We start from the raw sequence: 20,722 nt of genomic DNA on the forward strand, positions 1-20,722 counted from the left end.
AATGTGTAAACGCAGTCTTACCTCCAGACAGCATTGAGGTGTGTGCAGACCTTTCACAGGCCTTGTGCACAGAGTTGCTGCACACCTGCTGTAATTTGTTTTGGAGTAAATGTCCACTTTTCCACAAGATCTCTGGATTTTTCCCACTGTCCATTTACATTCTGCGACATCAGCTGGTTGCCAGCCAGAGGTTCTGAGGTTTGATACTTCAAGTTTTCCAGAGGATGAATGTTCTCCTGAATGCTCCTTCTATTTCTGCAAATGAACTCTGCTGAGAAATACCCTGTATTCAGACAGCATCTACAATTAGCACATCTGCCCTGTGCTGAAGGCCACACTCTGGAGACCTTCTGAGGTCTGCAGATACCAGAGGATCTCACGTGATAAACTATCCAGCACTTCCAGGATGACAGCAAACACAAGAGAGGAGTAGCATGGCCCTTAGGGAAAATTTAACTCTTTGACAATTGGAACAGGTGCGGTTCTGTGGTCTATTGGTTTATAAATAAAATGGAAATCTTTCTTGGTTTCACTCTTTAGCAGGGAGGCTTTGATACGGTGAGGAAGGGCATTTTTGTCCAGCTGCAGCCACTGGTCATCAACATAAACAAAGAGTCTATAGTCCTTGGGATGGGAGACTTCAAACTTTTCAGCACATAGTTGGCTCAGCTGCTCAGCCGTGGTGTCATTTCGGGAAGCAAGTGTCCTTGACTGAGCACCAATTTCCAGAAAAGAGATAGAGATGAAATCCTGAAGAGAAACATGAGGATGGCTCTTATAGTTAACACAGTAGCTTAGGACCAAAAGAGGCAGAATTCAGCCCCAAAGCTCTAACTGCTTAGAGCTCCTAAATGCTCCCAAATATCCTCCAATGCCCCAGTTATTCTGTCCTTTCTCCCTTCTGATGAACAAGTTCTGAATCATCAAATACTTAAACTAACAAACACTTCACCAAATAATTAGTCCTGTAAAAAAAATGTAAGTGAAAGTTCTTTTCTGATTTTGGTGATACCCTTAGTGAGCAGCCTGCAACAGTTCCCTTTCTCACCTCTCTGCAGCTACTAAAGAAATAGGATACACAGAAGTAAGAGAACAGAATAACAAGCCCAAAAACTCAGAAGTCTGGCCCAAAAACCCCCTGCCTCACAGAAACAGGAAAGGGCTGTCAGTGCAGTGACCCTTGTAACTCCACTGTCACCCAAACATCACCTTGAGGGCGTGTCCTCCAAACTTTCTTCCATCAGTAAGGAAGTAGAAGTTATGCTGAGAAGGCCAATTTACTTGTACCGTGTTTCAGGCAGCAATGAGTGTTGGGATGACTTTCCCCTTGCCAAACTCATGAGGAACAGAATCTAGCTAACTTTTGACCATAATGGAACCTGTGTGTTTAATTCGTATCTGTGAAGTTTAAAAAACTCCCAGCCTTTTTGGTCAGAAAATACTCAGGTTCCCCAACAGAAGTGAGATTTTCCAAACATTTGGACTGTGGGTTTCCAAACTGCCTTTATGGAGTATCACTGCAGATGAGTAAGTGAGCCATAGGGGTGTGGAGGGGCGCGTTGGTTATCTCCACCAGGATGGGCTCACATGTCTCTGGTATAACCCCTCATTCAAAGGAATGGAAAACAGCCCTTACGCTGCTGGAGGAGGTGGAATCTTCTGGGGAAATGTGGCATTTTCTTGCCCAGCTGTTTTGCTCCGTGCTATGTACTCTCTATGAGCTATTGCCAGAGCAGCACTGGAGGCTGGATGGATATTTGATGCATCTCATCCACTACACACACATTCCGAGACCTTCAGGGACTGTTTTGACTACAATATGGGAAGCATATGAACCCCCATGCTTTCACAGGGATACATGGACTGTGTCTCCCACTCGGGGGACTTTCCCTCAGCATTCTCGATTTTCAGCCTTCCGCTGTGGACACTTTACAGAACCTGAAACGTGGCCTTTGCTGCCTCCCTGTGGGTGACAATTTCATTGCAGGGCATCCCGACTGCCTAGTCCTGCATATGGCCTGACCATGGCTGGAGACCCAGAGGACTCATCCCTCCTGGGACCCTCTCCCACTGGTGCATGGGGAGATCTTCACCAGGCCATGCACAGGATAGGCTTCAAAGCCAGCCATCCGTTGTTAGGTCTGCCTTGCTGCTGGGCAGGAGAAGCCAGGCTGTGGAAGACGCCTGTCTGACCAGCCCTTGGGATGTCGCAGATCCTCCTAACAGCTTTATGCCACCCAGGAACTGCCCCTGTGTAGCTTGCTTACATCTCCTCAGCTTAGCCCAGGATGACCCTAGGCTCTCAGGACATGGAGAAGAGGGGATCCCTGTCTCCCTAATGCAGGGATCCAAACATGAAGACTCCTAGCAAGACTCCTTTGAGAATGAACAACAGAAGTGCTCTGCAGTCATATTTAAAATTATATCATTATGACGGTACTTCAGGACTTCCAAATGCATTTTGCAAGAAAAATATACCTCAAATAATATGTGGGGTTTTTAAGATTCTGAAATCTTGTACTGTATGTACTCTTGGTTTTTAATAGTGATTTGGATTAATTTGGTTTTAAAATAATTATCATATTAAAAACTAGCAAGTATGGAGAGAGTACAATCACATTCCAGACTTTTTGCCTAGAAAGTACTGCCGGCTACCTGCACTGATGAGCGGGAAGCTCGGGCCTTATTCAGCGTCCTCCGTCGCTCCCAGCGGTGAATGGAGTCCTGCACCTCCATGCTCAGCTGCCGTGTGACTGTGATTTTGTCATAGTTCTTGATGTGCTCCAGAGCCCCGTAGGTGGTGGTTAAATAATAGGAGCCTGCAAAGAGAGAAGGTCTTGTATGAAGACCAGACCTGCATGGGCTGTTCATTTCCACTTCCATCCTGGCTGGTTGTGCCTGTGCAGCAGCAGCTGTCTAACGCTTGCACTCTCTGTGCCTTGCTGCAGGGAGTGCAGGGGTGCCTGGTGTTAACCCAAGAGAGAAAAGACTTAATGACCATGGTGTCCTCCACTCCACTCTGCCTTACAGCAGTGTCACTGCCCAGACTGCTGAGGCTGTAGATGTCCTAGGAGTAAACACAGACTGAAGGCAAACTACTACAAAAACTGCCTTCACAAACAAACCACAATGGTTCTTATATCCAATCTAAATCTACCTTCTTCAAGTTTTAAACCATTGCCTCTTGTCCTCTCACTACAGGTCTTGGTAAAAAGCCTTTCTCTGTCTTTACACATTGAAAGGCTGCAATAAGGTCTCCCTGGAGCCTTCTCTTCTCCAGGCTGAACAACCCCAACTCTCTCAGTCTGTCCTCACAGCAGAGCTGTTCCAGCCCTCTGATCATTTTTGTGGCCCTCCGCTGAACCATCTCAAACAAGTTCGTGTCTTTCCTGTACTGAGGAACCCAGAGCTGGACACAGTACTCCAGGGAGGGTCTCACCAGAGTGGAGGGGGAGAATCACCTCCCTTGATCTGCTGGCCACCCTTCTTTTCATGCAGCCTGGGATATGATTGACATTTAGAGTCCTGGGTTCCCTGCGAGCTCAGCACCGTTGAGGGCTGTCTTAGATCTGTAAGGACAAGTTATCCTCTAGTCCCTGGATCTCTGTCAACTAGACAGGGAGCCCAGATGTTTGGCTGAGGGTAACTCCTGGACTGTTCACAGTTGTGGAATAAATCTTGGTAAAGCAGAGAAACAGGATAAAGCAGAAAAAGCCGGCAGCCAGTGCTTTTCCTTCAAAAAGTCCCTGACTGCTGTGGTGTTGGCTGCAGCAGGTAATACATAACCAACTGCAGCAGCCAGAGAAGCAGCTGGACTGTGGTAAGAACAGGATTGATCAACAGAGATGGAGATAAGCCCTGATGAGAGGACAGAGTTGAACATGAGGAAGGTGCTGCTTTGTTTGCCAGGCAGCCCCATGTCAGGGCATGGCCCCAGTGCCAGATTAATTAAAAGTGCTCATTTTCCCAGCTGCCTCCCAGGCTCAGCTCTGCTGACGAGCGAGGGGCTCAGGCCAGGGTCTTCTCTGGACAAAAGGAAGGATCAGCAGCACCATGTGCCTGAGTCAGTGGGCATGGGGACAGGTCGCCGTGACTTCCAGGTGAGAGATCATGCCAGGTCTGAGCGGGGCGAGGGGCCAGGCCTCAGCAGGATCCCCTGCTGTAACCCCCCTCACCCTGGGTGCCAGGAAAACAGGGAGAAAGAAAAATTGCCTGTGAGCTGGGAGCAGCTCCCCGTTTTAAAAAGTTTCATAATAGTTGCAGTTGCCTCTAGATGGCACTTCCACATCACCCAAACCCCTCGCCAGCCTGCCTGGGGTTTCAAAGCCGTTCCTCAGGCTCTGATGAGCTCCACAGTCATTGCGGCTGGTTGTGTCAGTGGCAGCTAAGACAGCATTTTATTTAAGAGCAGTATTTTTAGAGCACCATTAAAATTCAGTGTGACAGAGGAGAGACCAAGACATTGCCATTTGAATTTCCATACTCAGGTGGATCCGATGAGGAAAGTCCCATAAAGTAGGTCGGCATATACCATTCTTTACTGTCTCCCACAAACTGCTGCTGAGATCAGGCTAACAAGCCTGCACGTACCACTTTCTCCATCTTAAATATAGTTACTATCCTACCTCATCTGTCATTCCACATTTCTTCTGCTCTGGGAGAGTCAGGTGTGCCTGTGAGGGGACCCACAACGTGGTGTATCCCTTCTCTCAGAATTAAGGGAGGAATATCTCCCAGTTCCCCATGACAAGAATTCATTACATCTTCTTTAAGAGTTAATTTTTCTTCCACTTTCCAATATCTTCATTTCCACACAGTCATTCCCCATCACCTATTGTTGCCTTTGCCCCAGTAGTCAATATCACTGTTGCTATAAAATTCATTGAAAGCAAATTTTTAATTTGGAGGCTAGATTTGAATTATTTTTTGTGTTTACCTGATGTAATTTCAGTTTTCTCACTCCCACTTTCTTTCTTTCTTTTTCTTTTTTTTTTTTCTTTTGTTTCCGTGCCTGAATCACCTTCTGACATTTAACTTTGAAAAGCCTAACTCAGGTTGACTTTTGCCAGTTCCCATTTTAGCCCTGCACTTTGTCATCTCAGAGCTGTCTTTACTGAGACTTTTTACCCTCCATTCCCTGTATCTGCCATTACTCCCAGTCTCCTTCCTGAGCTGGTTATTCAGCTAGTTTGATCTGGAACTCCCTCACAATTTTTTTCCCTTTTGACTGGAGAACACATTTCACCCAGTCTTTTCATCTTTGCCTTAAGAGAACTTCAGCCAGCTTTGTGTTCGATAGCCTGAGCTCCCCAACCCAGCTGACTTCAGTAACCAGCCTGGTAGTGCACCTTTTTGAAATGCAGAACCTGTGGGCAGCATAATCACCAAAAATAGCTTAGTTATCCCAGCAAAATGCTGTGCTTAGGCTAACATATTTTCTGCTAACAATTATTTTCAGCAGAAAAATTAGTCTGTGCAGAAATCCCTCACCAATACTATTGCATTGCTACAGCTATTCTGTTAGTATTGACTTTTGCCCGCCTCTGCACTGTGCTGGGATGACATGCTGTTAGTTACAGACTTATACCTCCATTTAATATAAATAAAATTAGTCTGCTGTTGTTCATCCAGGACTCTGAGAACTTCAGTATTTACCAAAAAAAAGTCTAATAAAATCCATTTTATCAGTTTAGAGACCACTTGGTGAAAGACGATCTGTGTTCTTAACTCAGAGTGCATAACGCTGTCACTGTTAGTGGCATTTGCTTCCCAAGCTATATTTAAGAAACTAAAAGCACACAATTCCCTGGGGTATTTGTCCCTCTGTAGCAGAGGTCTTTATTCACATCGAAACCCGATATTCCTCTCTAACTCGACTTTTGTTTTTCTGCCTCACTGTGATACTCAGCTAGAGAATGTTGTCAAAGGGGTCACTTGAATTTAAGAGTAGAGTGACCAGGAGAATGATGTATGGCCCCAGACATACAAGGCATTTTAAGATGTGCTCTTTTCTCATTGGAATAAATAAAAGTGTCTGCACAACAGACTACAGCAGCAGCTTAATGTTAGGCAAAGACCTTTTAACTTTTCAGCCTTTGGGCCAAAGAACACTAGATGTCTCTCTTTAGGTTACTAATCCAGCAACTCAGTTCTCATTTATGCTGGGACCCTGCCTTTCTAGCTGGTGTCTAATGACACTGCACTGCTAAAAACATTTAAAGTGTTTGACAATAATTTTAGTGCCTCATATTTGAAAAGCCTGGCCGAAGCTTATCCACAAAGCCTAGTGAGAACCTTGCTGCCCTACTTTCACACAGAACTAAGTAATGCTTTCCAAAGCAAATATTCCAGGAGCACATATTGTACTCTACCTTCCCCAAGCTGCAGAGCAGGGTCCATGAGCTCCATCATGTACTCCACATTCAGAAGGACTTCAGTCAAGTTGCTGCGGGCCAACACATACATGAGCACGGGTAGGAAGTCATCTGCACCGTACGGCTTCCCTAAGCAAAGAGAAACACAGAGTGGTCCCAATAAACTCACCACAAAGACATGTTCCCACACAACAGTGACAGCTTCTCACTCAGCATGTCCTTTTCAGACTTTAACTCACATTATCTGAAGAGTTAAAGCTTGAAAGCACCATCAAAGAAAAACATGCTGTAAAGGAGAAAGTATGTTCACTTAAAAAGTAACTAAACTTCCTACAATCCCAAAATATGAGCTTGAAAATTTTTAGTGCACTCCATTTCTGCCAGTCTTTATTAACTGGAGGAAGAGATACTTCATGTAACACAAACAAGAGACAATTCTTGCAGCGTGCAAAGGCTGCCAGCTCAGCCCTCTCTTTTGACACTGCTGTCAAGACTGCAATTCAGGTTTGCAATATCAGCAGTGAAGTTGTCTACATGCATTAGGGTTATTTATTCTCTTAGGTTCATTCTATGTGTGGGACCAAAATGCAGAAAATAGAATTTAAGATAGTGGTTTTTAGGACTGAGGACTTCCAGGTTTATGTTGCCTCAGAAAGCAAAACATCATACTACGTGTTCCTAATTAAAACAGTGTCCCAAGAGCTGGGATCTAAGAGGAAGCATCTTTCCAGCCATGGTGTCTAGCTAAGAAAACAAAAAGCCTTTCACATTTGACTTGTACTAGTTTCTGGACTTTGTGTGCAGCAGGTGCTACAGGAACAGATCCTCATGGGCTCAAGATTTCCTGTGCTTGAAACATTCATATCAACAAAGTCAATGATGTGATTGTATATGCAATTTGTAAGAGCTCTTTGGGATCTCTGAGGACAAAAAAGGATACATGTTAACAGTCAAAATTATAAAGAATTGCTACTTAAAACAGAATCCAAACTGAAGCTTTATCACATAAACAGCAGAGAACACAGGACAAATTTTCTTATTTGAAAGATGCTTTCACTTTCTATCAACATGTCATGAATTCATCATGGACAACCTGTAATAACAAGTTGCTTAACAGGCCTATTTTCCCAACATGCAGGGTTGACCATTCCTCTTAAACTAAGCCCAGACTGCTTTCATTCCAAATGTTCTCCCTCAGATTGTGGGCAGTTTTCCTCACCTGAGCACTTGGATGTGTTGTTTTCACGGGCCATGTGTGTCTTACTTGAGAACCTTTTACCTCATCCCAAACAATCAAAGCTACCCCTCATGTAGCTTCCATGACATTATGTCCTAGCCATTTTTGGCCCATAGTCCACATGCCCTTCCATGGTAGGGCATAAATTCCTTTTTCTCAAATGTTCCCACTGACTTCTGTCAAATCTTTGCCATGAGTCAGCTTTCCTTTTTTGTCATTCATAGCTGACGCAGACTCTCCACTGGCAAAGAAAGATATTCTTCTGAAGCCACAAAGACACATAAGATTAGCCCCTAATTTAAAAAAAATAAAAAATATAAAAATGGCTTTAAAATAAACCCAGTAATATACTTAGTGAACAGAGAGTTGGTCCAGTTAAAACAGTGTTGGAGGATGAGAGATTGTCAGAGCTGTAATTCAGTCTGTTTCTAACAAAGTCTGTGCATGCTACAACATGGCCAATTTATTTAATGAAAGCTGGATTAACACTTTCAATTCTGTTTGCTTTGTTATGGCTGCCTTTAGTTGAATGACACAGCCTTAAGTCTTCAACCAAAATATAAAAGGACTGTGTTGTTTCATTAACATCTGGATGGACATTTTGTTTGTCTGTTGCTGGCTTATGTCTCTGTGAAAGCTTCAGCTCTGCGAAGGGTCCAATTAGTTACTGTCATATACATCATTACCATAATACAAGCAGCTTAGTATTACAGCTATTTAATATTGTCTAGCAAAAAAAGATGGCATAACTGAAACATGAAAACGTACCAGAAAAACTCCACAGAGAAAAGCTTTATTCTCCTTCTGAACCTAAGTGAATCAGATGCCAACAGAGTTAGTCCTGTATAAAACTAGTGTAAAGGAAGATGAAGTACCAAAGAGATTGCTAGGCTTATTTTTTTGCCTTCTTTAAAAATGGTTTCTTTTCAATGCAGTAGTTACTGACTAGTGGCATGTATTCAGTTCTCTTGATTTCCTGAAGGCCAAAGCATTTCCAGTGCAATACCAATAGCAGAATTTTCACTTCCCTGCCACTTCTTTTTCATGACCAACCCACATTGTGTCTACTGGGGCATGTAAGAAAATTTCATGTTCACAACATGAATGCCTATTCACTAGGAAAAAACAAACAGTGTGTTTTAGCTTTGTTTTGTTTTGTAGGTCACTGAAAGACCAACCAGCCAATGCAAAGTGGAAACAGCAACTTGAAACTGGACAATTCTGTGTCCACAGGCATCAACTTCTAGTATCAACTGAAATGAAAGTTACAGGACACTTTCAAAGAACTCCTGCAGAATGTCTCTATTTCTTTTTTATTGCCTGCAAAGTGATTATATTTACAAGCAGGCACTGAGTCAATTATTTTTCATTGCTGTCTATCTCATTTCTATAAGCTGATTTAGCTGTTCTGCCCACCAGCCCTTGTTATAAACCTTTCTCAACTTTAAGATTTCATAGAAATATTATTGGACTCCCAGCTGTTTATACAGCTTGAATATGAAAATCTGATATATAGTTTCTTTTTTATTAATAAACTTAGAGTAGGGATGTCTGACTGCAATAACAGAAAGAGTACTCATTCTCCATATGCTGTGTGCTCATAACATGCATAAATCACCAGGCCTCATTTAATCCACTTGTGGGAATATGAAGCCTGATTCTTAAATATCCATGTCTGTAGCTAAAGCTGAATCAGCAGGAACTGTAGGTGTCAACAAGAGAAAGGCAAAGCTAATCATCAAGGGTCTAGCTCTGACTCCATTTGCTGAGCTCTGTGCTCCAGTGCTGCCCAGGGCAGGCCAGGCATGAGACATTGTGCCTGCTCCTTGTAGGCATCACAATGGCTTCTCTCCACTGACTGCAGATGAAGCCCAGGGTAGGGGCTTGGGAGGGCCAGACTCTGAACCTCCCCTTGTTCTCCTTGGCAGGCACAGGGACGAGCTTAGACACATGCAGCCGTCAAACCAAGTATGGCCCTGGGATGCCTTGTACCTCAGTCCATCCATGGGGATAATAAATGCTCTCAGCAACTCGAATATGACCAGAAGCAGAAGGTGCAAAGATATATGAAACAATGCTTGTGAACCAAGACACCCAAGTGGCTAGTGCTGCTCAGCATCCTGCAACCCACATGCTCTCTGTGCCATGAAAGGCACTGGGGCACTAGCCACCATCTATCATGGGGTCACAGCAGGGATGTTCTCCCCAGGCTGCTGCCTCCTCAGTTCCACTTCCAGTCTGGGCCAGAGTCAAGCTCCCAGGCCGGCATGTCTAGCTCCATCTATGGTCTCTCACAGAGGGTGTGTTTGCAGCTGAAAAGATTAAATCAAGCTCTGACCCTGCCAGTGATCTCAGTGATGCTGGGACCGAGCTTGCTTGTTCAAGGTGGTGGTGTCCTACTCCAGATATGGCTTGCATGCTTTATTTCCCCCCTCTTCCCTGCAGGATCAGGAAACATTTATTTCATAAATATCTATAAGAAGCTTAAAATAAGCCTTCTCTCCTGCCACAAACTCATCCTATTATGTTTATAGCAAAGCAAATACAAGATCAGCTCCAGGCTGGCATGCAACACTTGAATAGAATGGGTATTAATTAAATACATGATTTAAAGCAACTGGAATTCTGCCTAAGCCTCCATAAAGAAATTGCAGCCTATTTTTAACACATTCATGTTTTTCTTTTCCCCCCGTACATATTCTGACAACCAGCAGACAGTGATGATGCACTCTGCTCTAATATTTTACAAATACTGGCATTATGTCTAGCAGCAGCTCTACAGGAAATATGAATTTTAGCCTCAGTTTATAGCTGGGAAACTGGAGATACAGAAAGGTTAACTGAGATTTGTTCAAGATCACTTGCATTTTCCTGTCTTTTACCCATCCCGTACTACTTCAGCAAGGTTTGGTTTATGGTATAGTTGAATTAAGAGAGTTAATACATACAGGCAGCATGAATCCATCTCAAAAGCATGTTTTACAGATCAGAGGAATTCATTCTCCTTGAAAAATGTGAAACATCTCTTTGATTCAAATGTAGAAATTGTGCTACTCGAAAGAAAAGAGGTAATGTCTAGTCCATCAGCCTTCATTAATAGTAACTTAAATACAAATATCCTTTCATAAAGGTAACAAAGCAAAGCTGTTATGTATAGCTTTACTTCTCAGAAGTGAGATGTTGTAATGAGCAGTGTGGTGGGATTGATCTGACTTAGTTTTAGGAGCTTCTCGCGTCATTTCTGCACTGGCTGCTGAAGTATTTGAGGCCAGTTTCCTTTCCACAGGCTCAGCTGTCCCACTGAAGAGCCACTGCTTCCTGCCCAGGTCTTTGCCAGCTGCAGACACATATAGGAGTACATAGGGCAACTAATATCCAGCTGCTCAGTTTTATAGGAGATGACAAACTTCAGTCTAAAAGCTATGGAGAGAAAGATTGCAATGGAATATATGTCCTATTAATCCTTTATTTCCAAAAGCTGACTATGCATTAGCCATGTACAAAAAACTATGGAACAGAAATTAAATCAGATGTTTCAGGGCCAGTCACCTAGCCAACTCCATTACCAGTACAGAACTGGTTTTGAACTATGTGCTCCTGCTCCCTGTGCAGTTCAAAGATATTCCAAAATTGACACTTCATAACCTTAGGTATTCCACAAGTTAAAGATGTTGCAGTAAGAAAATTGTTACTCTGTTCATTCTTCTTGAATCTGCTTAGAAAACATTCTCCCCCTCTTTCAAACTTCCAGCTTAAACTCAGAGGCTTTCCATGCCTGATATTCCCTGCTCATGGACTGATCAAACTTGGCCTGTTTGTCTCACACAGTATTTCTTCATAAGCCAAGGCCTCCTGCTCCTCTAATTTTGCTTTTCTATCAGTTCTTTTCCACAGAGTGCCAGCTCCCAGGTAGCACAAGGCTGGGAACTCCAGACTTACCATTTCCAGTACACACCACATGTACCGCAGATTTGCATCTTGTTTATCACTCCACAAGTGTCCCTAGTGTTTTTAATAGAGCAAAAGGCAAGGATTCTCATTCTACTCCTACCAGACAATATGTTTTTGACATTTTGCCTGAGTAAAGAAAGGTATTTCTGAAAAATAAATAACAAGGAGTTATTTCTACATAAGATTACAGTGCTTCTGTATAAATTAGCTATGTGCCCAGCTCTCCCTCTGGGTATTTGAGCATGTTTTCCAAATGGAGGAGCAGTCAGAAAGTTGGGAAGCTTATAGTTCCCTGTAAGTCCTGCCTCTTTCTTTTTCTGGCATACAGAGAAAAAAATGCTAGTCACTTTGTGGGGGGTGCGGTGGATTTCCAAACTCTTCTTCATCTATTCTTTTAGTGCATATTATTCTTACTAAATGCTTCCAGTATTTTTAGCAGGCAGGTTACATATTTTTAGAATTTACATTACATTCTTGGAGACATATGTTGCTGTTGTTTAGTTTTGCACAGAGCTTGGAAAAGTTCGATGAGACACCACAATGCTATTAATATCATAATTGTCCCTTTGGGGAGGATTCACTTACTGGTATCACTGCATACTCTGTACATGTGAACATCTGAACCAGTACCCCTAAAATCATTTTATAGCCTATGATGAACTAATCAATATCACCAGTGGAGTTTGTCATGAGTCATCTCACCCTAAACCAAACACCTACATCTAGCCAGATGAATCAGCTGAACTCCATTGACTAAGACCCTGTTGTCTGTAATGAGAAGCTAGCCATGATACCCATCTGTGGCCACTTACAACTAGATGTAGCTGTAGATGAGTCCTACTTTAGCATAGATCTACATTTTATAGTTGCACTTAGCGGTCTGTTGGGAGAAAGGTGTACTGAAAAAGACTGTGAACTTGCCTTCCTGACTCCTTGTGGTGAATCAGATCCACAAGTTGATTGCCTTCAACTCAAGGGAGGAATGTCAGTTTATACCAGCTGAGGGTCTGACCCATTCTATTCATAGTCCTAGTATCAGAAAATTTTTCAGGCAAATTTTGTCATGTAGTATAAATTGCAACTAAACTGGAGAACTCAGTTTTCCTAAAATTGCCCGATATACATGGAGTCAGTCAACGCTGACTTCAAAGTTTCATGACTCTTTCAGCAGTGCTAAGATGGGCACTACCACAACACAGATGTTCCTATGTAAGCCTATCCCTAGTTTTAAAGAAAACTTGTTATCTCCTGGGACACTCTAGCCAAACCTGGGCTGCTGTACGTGGTTCTCTAAATGTTCAGAGTCTCATGTTTTTGTATGGGTATGAAAAAAAGGGTGCTGTATTTGGTGGTATTTGCACTTTGCTTTGAGATATGAAACCATATTCTCAGGTCAGCTTATCCTACAGCCTAAAGTGAATAAAGACTTGGCCTGAGTTGCCAAATTGCAGTTATCATGTTACTGAACAGGTAACTTTTCTGAGTTAGACTGATTTTGGTCCTGCGACAGAATGAGTGATTAGTTTTGTGTTCTACCTGCTCTGATATTGGAAAAGGGAGAAATTCTCTAATTCAGCAGTGAGTAAGAGGAGCTAAAAGAAGAACAGCCTATTGCACAGGAAGCTGAGTGTGGCCTCTGCTCTTCCTGTGTGAAGAGCACGGCACTGCCTCAGGGCTGGCTGAAAGCAAAAGGGGCCCTGGGCTGCTGCTCTTGAGATGGGTCGAGAGCAGGAGGAGAATTCCTGACCGCTGAAATCTGGTCTGAGCAGCTTGAAGTGCACTCTTCTGCATACCACCAGCTGGGAATTCCCTGTCAGAAAAATATCTGAGTTTGCTGAACGTTTGTCTTTGCCAGGTGGAAAATCAAAGTGACCTGGTGTCAGTTCATCCTGCTGAAGAGGTTTCACACATTTCACTTCTCAGCGGGTCGTACAGGACATTTCACTCCATTTCTCTCAAAAAGAGAGAGAGGAGTGACTATAGCATTCTTCTCCCCTTAACCTCTTTTTCTGGACTGAGTTTATTGTGGTACATTTCCTTAATGCCAGGCCAGTTCCCTTCTGACCAGGCCTCAATATGCATCACTGATCATATATACTGGAAAGGGAACTGGACACACAGAGGTGAAGTCAGGTTCCAACCTACATCCCGCTTGCAGTAGCACTCAGCATGAGAAAAAAAATGAGCTGGCCAAAATAAAGTGCTTTGGTTAGCATAGCAAACCACAGTGAAACCCTCTGATTTCATGAATGCCAGTCTTTTAAAATGTAGGGGTTTTTGAATTTTTTCCCCAACCCCTGATTTCTGTTAGATGAAATGATGCAACAGCATTTCCTGCAACATAGAAATTTCAGCCCTGAGCCTATTGAGATGTGACAGATATGTAATGTACCACCAGCATCAGGAGACTGTGTCTCCTATGTGGGTTTTAATGAGACATGTGAGTCTTTGATCTATACCAACCTTACTCTCAAACTTAACACAACTGTTTTGACAACTTTACAGCAAATTCCTGTACATATGTCCAAATCTTCTCATAATACCTGAAGACAATCAGAAGTTCCATCCACCTTGCAGCTCAGGCTGAAGCTTGGGATGGCTTCTTGCTCTGCTGTTAATGTGTCTAGATGGGTCATTGAACCTTGCTGCATACCATCCAAGGGATGACCCTGAGGTGAGGCTCAGAAGGACACAACAGTTCCTGTATGGGTCCTTCAAGGCTGTTGCTAGTACAAAACAGAGGAGCTAAAAGCACTTTTGGAGACTGTGATTTCTAGAACAACCACAGGTTGTTTCAAATTAGTATCTGGGTTCTCTCCAAACTTATGCACAGCTGGTCATCAGCTCACCAGTATACAAATGAAGCTCTTAAACTGGCAAGGCAGATTCCTGCATATTCCTGGAGGAAGGGGCTTCCTAGTCTATCTGCATAAAAACATCCTGTCTGCAGGCCGAGGGCTTAATGTGTGCATTTAGTGGTTGGCCTGAGGCCCAAGTTATATTTATACTCAGAGCACATACTTCCTCACATCGAAGAAGTGCAGAAGTGGCTTTTGGAATTTACTGGAGCTTCAGGAATTAGTAACAAGCAGTACTAGCTTTCTACGTCTCCTCCTCAGCTGAGGCAAAACTTTGTGAAGGCCAAATCAAGGGACTTTTCCCCAAACACTTTTCCTAGAATTTACTATTAAGCTGCTATAAGCTGGCACAGAGCTCTGAGGATTTATGGAGACCTGTGTGAAAACCTGTGCAAAAAAAAAAAAAACATTGCCCATAGAACACACACTTACAGGCATCTGGGGTTTTTTTTGAGTTATGGAGCTTGAAATTAACCAGGTAGCATCTTATACCCGTTATTAATGCAGAAAAATTTACAGTGACTGACGAGCCCATTCTGATCAAAAACTGTGTCCAGCTGATACCTAACACAGTGACCATCCAATCTGGATATTACCACGTTAACTGTATCATAAACCCTGCTCCTTTGACACATGGAGAAGGACCAGTGAGGGATACCATTTCAGTAGGAGTGCTATACCTGGGGTTCCCTGAGCCATGGAGTCATAGATGAGTTTGCAGGCCTTCAGCAAGATGGCAATCTTCTTTTCTGGGGAGTAGGCCTTGTGCATGGTTGTGAACTTGTGAAGGATCTTTTCCAGCACAATGGTTTCAGGCACACTGGTCGTGATGCCAAGGTCAGTGGTAGTTGTGTTTTGCACCACAAGCTGATTCTCTTTTAGCTGCTGTAAAGATCCGTCTTTGTTGTGGATTTCTTTTAAGTAAGAATCAATGGCTTCTTTTAAAGGTTTCAGGACACATTTGTACAAGGCCGTCTCTGCAATCACTTCTGCATAGAGAAGGGAGAACACAAAAGTGCATGATAAATAATCAACACAGTAGTACAGGTGCAAGTAAAACTCCTACAAAAGCACATGGTCAGTTATTCATGCCGTTCTGCACAGGTGTGAGCAGGGAACAGAAATGACATCCCAGAAAGTAAAGGTTTTATTACCAACACTCACCAGAAATCCTGGATAGGCCTGAGATGAACATCAATATGTGGTCTCTGCCACTGGAGCTGCAGGAAAGCTCTTGTTGTCCTTGCCTGACTCCTGGCTGGCCAGTGTGACACTGCCAGGCAGCAGGAAAGCCAACTCTGGGAGGAGGTGAGGAACCTCACCTAACCGTGCTTCTTTTACAGCCCTCCCCTTACAGATGTCCAGGTGGGATTCATCTCATGTCCCTTCTGGCATCTCCCTCTGACCTGTTTGAGATATTCACTGCGGGACAAAATCAATTGCATCCTCAGAGTGCCCCTTTCTCTGCAGTGACTGAAACGGTGCTGTAGCCACCAGCTCAGAGGCAGACAACAACATATGGTCAGAAGTTTCTCACCCTTACTGCTCAAGTGACTCTAACTTACTGATACTTATGTCATCTCTTACGCCACCTGTGGATGAAGAAATAGCGTGCATGTTGAATGTTTGCTTAATATTTAGCAAGAGATAAAAGGAAGTGTGGCAGCCTGTGAGAAACTCTGTTGTCTAACACCTAGAAACAAGAGGCAGAGGTAGAGGGACTGCAAGGGATCCCTTGCACTTGGCGAAAAGTTCTCTGGGGAAAGAGTTCATTCACTCAGTCAGTGAGGAATGAAACAGAGTGCATTAACATTTATGTATACAAAATGCAACTGTTTAAAAGAATCCAGAGAATCAGGCAGCCTGAGGCAGGACAAATTCAGATGGTAAATCTTCCACAGTGGGAATCTCTGTCCTCCACAGGAGGCTGACAGGCCATATCACCCTGTTAAGGAGCTGCCAGTGAACAGGGCTAGATCTAACCAGGTACGTCTGTGGGAAGGTGGGGAGATCCTTGTGCACACGCAGCTCTACCAAGCCGAACAACGACACTTCTTCTTTCTGCCTCCTCTCCACCTTTCCTAATCAGGATTCAAGACAGACTTCTCTGTGATTACACCCTTTCTGCCTTTAAAAAAGACGTTATTGGTACAAAACTTGCAAGTGTTACATGAGGTGCAAGAGAAATGAAACTGTAGTTCCCCACTCCTAGCTAAGGCAAGGGACTGGTAGCCAGTCTGTTCTGCTGGGGAGACTGGAGGATCATGTAAACAGATTTGCTATCTGAGAAAGAAATCAGCAGGGCCTGCTGAGACTGACAGCTGAGTGCCTCTCGGTCCTGGCTCACCACTTAGCTGGGCCCTGCATAATACTGGAGCTGCAGGATCCCCTGGAATCCCTGGTGACTTCTGTGGTTGGCCATGTTCTGTGTTGGGGGTCTTTCAGCTCACAGCTTAATTTAAGCCAACTTAGGGATCTCATAAAGAGCTCTGCATTGGTTCTCAGGTCCTCAAGAAACAGTTTTAAGTCAAAACAGCATGTGAGTGCATGCATGTCTGCCTTGTCTGGTTGTAAGTCTTTGACTGTGGTAAAAATCCTGCTGCTCTTTGTATATTCCCTCATGAATGTGCATCAAAAAGACCAGTCCATTTCTTAGCAAGGCAGGAAGTAGCACATTACTCCCTCACAGGACACTGAATAAGAAGCAACAAAACATCCCTAAACAATCAGAAACATTATTTTTCCTGCCCAAAGGCAAACTATGTCTGTGGCAAAGAGAGGTGAGAATGCTGCATTTTGGAGCCAGCTGTGGTCTCACAGCAGGCAGGACCTGCTCTGAGCAGCACAGAGCAGGATCAAGTGATTCCTCTGACTTGCCACTCAAGATCGTTGTAGTCTCATCCCTCCCTGTGAGACAGTGACTGACCCCTGATCTGGCTGCCACATGCAGGGAGTTCTCCATCCTCCCTGCAGAGTGTGGGGCAGGGGACGTGAAAGGCCATGGGAAACAGAACTGTGCAGGGGGAAGTCGGCCGTTTGTGTTCCCAGAGAACACAGCTCAGTATGTGTGTGCCTCTGCATACACATACACACGCACGCATTTATATGTGTGTTTATGCACACTCATATATACATACACGTCTCTCTCACACACACAAACAAACATATCTTCTGCTTAAACTCTTCCCTTTAAAACATTCATAATGGGATTTCCCCCCTCATTGGTCTCCCAGTTTTTAGAGCTGTTCCTCCAAGTGCTGGCAACCACAGAGTAAACTTCAATTCACATCTCTCAGTTTTTAGGAGATGTTTTATAATTCTGCAAAGCAGAATCTGTGTCTGCATAATACTGTCTCCCTCCCCACCTTCCCAAATCCTGCCCAAAGATGGGTAAAGCACAGTCACCTACCTAACTGTTCCTCAGTGTAGGAGGCTGGGTCTATCAGAGATGTCAGCTCGGTGCTCTGCACTAAGTAACTCTTCAGCTGTGTCATCATCATCCGGATTTCTTGTAGCATCTCTGTGCTGGAGCTCTGCTTTGCCATCATCTCTAAACTGTACACTCTGTAGTCCTGCACCAGGTTGCCAAAGTACGAATCCTTGTCCTGAGCCAGCTCTACTATCTTCTTCTGCAGCTTCCTGTCACTAGACAAAAAGACTGTGAAGACATTGGACAGGCTTACAAAGGACAGTCTGTTCTTGGCCTTGCCCAAGATCATGGAGCGTGTCTTTTTACCAGACGAACTACTCAGCATCTCCAGGTCATCCTCGGTGCTGCTGGTGGAGTAGGAGTCTGGCTCGGACGCTGACGCCTGAGCCACAGTGCTGCCTGCTGGGCCCTCCAGGGAGGAGTGCGAACCTTTCAGTTCAGCTGAGCTGAAAGATTTGCGGCCATGTCCCGGTTCAGTCTTGGTGTGTGTGCGAGTGGCACCACCTGCCACTGTAGCTGCGCTGTTTTTGCACAAAGCCTGTGCCGTGGCTGTCTCTGCCACTGTTCTTTGCGTTGACTGGCAGGAGCTGGGGATCTTTGGTACCTGCGAAAGCCTCTTTCTTCTTGGTGGTGGGATAGGAGGTGACTTTCCATTCTTAATGGCTTTGCTTTGTATCTCAGGCATATCCTTCTTCTCTGCAGGTTCAGGCTTCGTCTCCTGAAACTGTGAAACAGCCCTTTCGGGAACCTCCCCAGGCATTTCTACAGCCTTTTTGCACAGCAATCTTTTACCTCTGTTCTCTGCACTTGTGTCTTGTTTTTCTTCTGTCCGTTCCCCTTTCAACGTTTCACAACTTCCAGGCTTACCCACACAGCTCTCCTCGGAGGTCCTCTCACACAGTCGCCTCCGCGGGGGAACAGAGGGCTGGGAGCCCTTCTTGGGGCTCACTGCTGAGGGCTTGTTGACCAAGCAGCTCTGCTTCCCGTCTTCTTTATTGTCACCGCCCTCAATTTTCATTTCCTTGATGCTCTTTCCTACAGGCTGAAGAAACAGCTCATTTTCTTCACAGGCGGTCATGGGGTCCCACAGGAGCTTCACAGATTTCTGAATGAAAGCGTGAGGAGGTGGAGGTGGAGGGGGGCGGCGGGGAGATCTCCTTTCAGCGAGCGTGGTGGCAGGGGGGACATCGGTGCTCACAGCATGGCTTTTAGAAGGAGGTACGTCTGGAGGAAAAGGATTACTGCACTCTTCTATAAAAATAGGATTCACGAACCACAGCCTGTCATTTCCTATTGACAGCTCAATTTCACATGAGCAGTGGTTTGTGCTACTTGCAAAACACTGGGTAGATCTTAAACTGTCTGCCTGGGCAGTGCTGAAAGCAGGGTCTTTTGCAGGGTGGGATAACTCCTCTTCTCTTCTTCTGTAGTTTAAGGAGGAATCCCAGAAATCTGTCCAAAAAAAAAAAGAAAGAAAAGAAGAATAAAAAAAATGCTCTGAGAGAATTGTAGTTGCTAATGGAATGTAGATGTCCTATTTTTTTGTTAAAAGAAATGGTACACACGCTTTCACACCTCTGCACAAAAGAGTGTGAAGAAAGGGTCATCTGTTTTATGTGTCTGAGATGGTTCAAACCAGGGGACAAGCTCAGAAGCTTCACCAGAAACCTCTTTCTTGCCAATTTTAGAACAAGAATTAAGTGAAAACTGTTAATGCTGTGCAGCCTATGCAGTGTGAACAGGGAAGTACAAGTAACAAATATGAGTGATTGTGAAAAGGGTCTATGGCTTGTTCAGTGATCACTGCCCTGCCGACGCAAAGAGCTGTGGACACGTGCAGTGAGGGTGTGAAGACCCCAGGTGAGTGCTGTCTCCCACTTGCTGATGGTGGGAAGGTGTGGGGGTGAGGTGTGCAGCCTGGATCCAGCATGCACCAGGAGCACAGGAGACATCAGATGAAGATGACTCTACTGAGCAGCAAGCTCATGTGACAGACTCTGTTCTACACAGAGCCTGCTTTGCAGTACCACCACTCCAGAAACATATGATTTTAAATACCTGCCACAGATGAAAATTACTGTTAATGTCTACAGCTCTGGATGATCATTATCTATAGCCATGCCCACTCTGTTTTGGACTTTGCCATGAGACTGCCTGCCTGCAGGTGTAGGACAAGAAGGATGGTACAAAAGACTGCATACATGGGAAGGTTGTATACTGAAGGACTAAAGAATAGTTAAGTATTTCAGTGCCGTCAGCTATAACTGGGAAAGGAAGATGGTGTTTCAGATGCAAGTAGCCATTTCTATGTGTCACAAAGCTCTTATTAGAATTAATTTTGTGGTGACCTGTTCAAAAAATAAACCTACAATGTGTTTGTACATGTTTTGCATGTGTTCAGTATAATATTTAATCTTTTTCCCTTCTCCCAGAGGTGAGTTCTCAAACCTGCTTGCCCTACCATTCTGATTGCTTTTAATTACTCAGATGCTAATCTAGGGTCCACTACTGGAAGCATGAGGAAACAGAGGCTCCTGAAAACCCTGCGTGTTCTGACCAAGGGAAGGGGCATAAACCTCTGAGGGTATTCACTGTGTGAGGACTGCATAGATGCCGACAGATTTAGGGACAAGAGGAAGATGGGAAATCCTGGAAATGCAGGCATGCAAATAACTAACTATTTCAGTATCCTTGGTCCCTGGACACAGAACTGACAGGGATGGCACACTCTTCTGCGTGGACTTAGAGAGGATGCAAATGGTCCTGCCATACAGCTCCTGCACCCTGCGCTGTGCTTCATGTCAAGCTTGTCTTGCTGCAAAAACATCACGTGCCAGGCCCAAGAGGGGCTGGATGGCACTGCACACATGTG

At 44.3% G+C, this 20,722-nt stretch overlaps 1 protein-coding gene across 1 annotated transcript in view; it reads right to left on the minus strand.

Moving 5' to 3' along the window:
* Positions 1-378: 378 nt before the first annotated feature.
* RIN3 (Ras and Rab interactor 3) overlaps positions 379-20,722 on the minus strand; it is a gene marked incomplete at its 5' end in the record, with an annotated part of 70,729 nt that continues 50,385 nt past the window's right edge. The window contains 5 exons of the mRNA XM_080345651.1: positions 379-750; positions 2,656-2,819; positions 6,372-6,503; positions 15,101-15,409; positions 17,830-19,302. Coding sequence (XP_080201777.1) covers positions 442-750; positions 2,656-2,819; positions 6,372-6,503; positions 15,101-15,409; positions 17,830-19,302 — 2,387 coding nt within the window. The 3' untranslated portion in view covers positions 379-441. The remainder of the gene's footprint in view (positions 751-2,655; positions 2,820-6,371; positions 6,504-15,100; positions 15,410-17,829; positions 19,303-20,722) is intronic.

Source organism: Nesoenas mayeri (assembly GCF_963082525.1).
Source record: "Nesoenas mayeri genome assembly, chromosome: 5".
Classification (NCBI taxonomy): Eukaryota; Metazoa; Chordata; class Aves; order Columbiformes; family Columbidae; genus Nesoenas; species Nesoenas mayeri.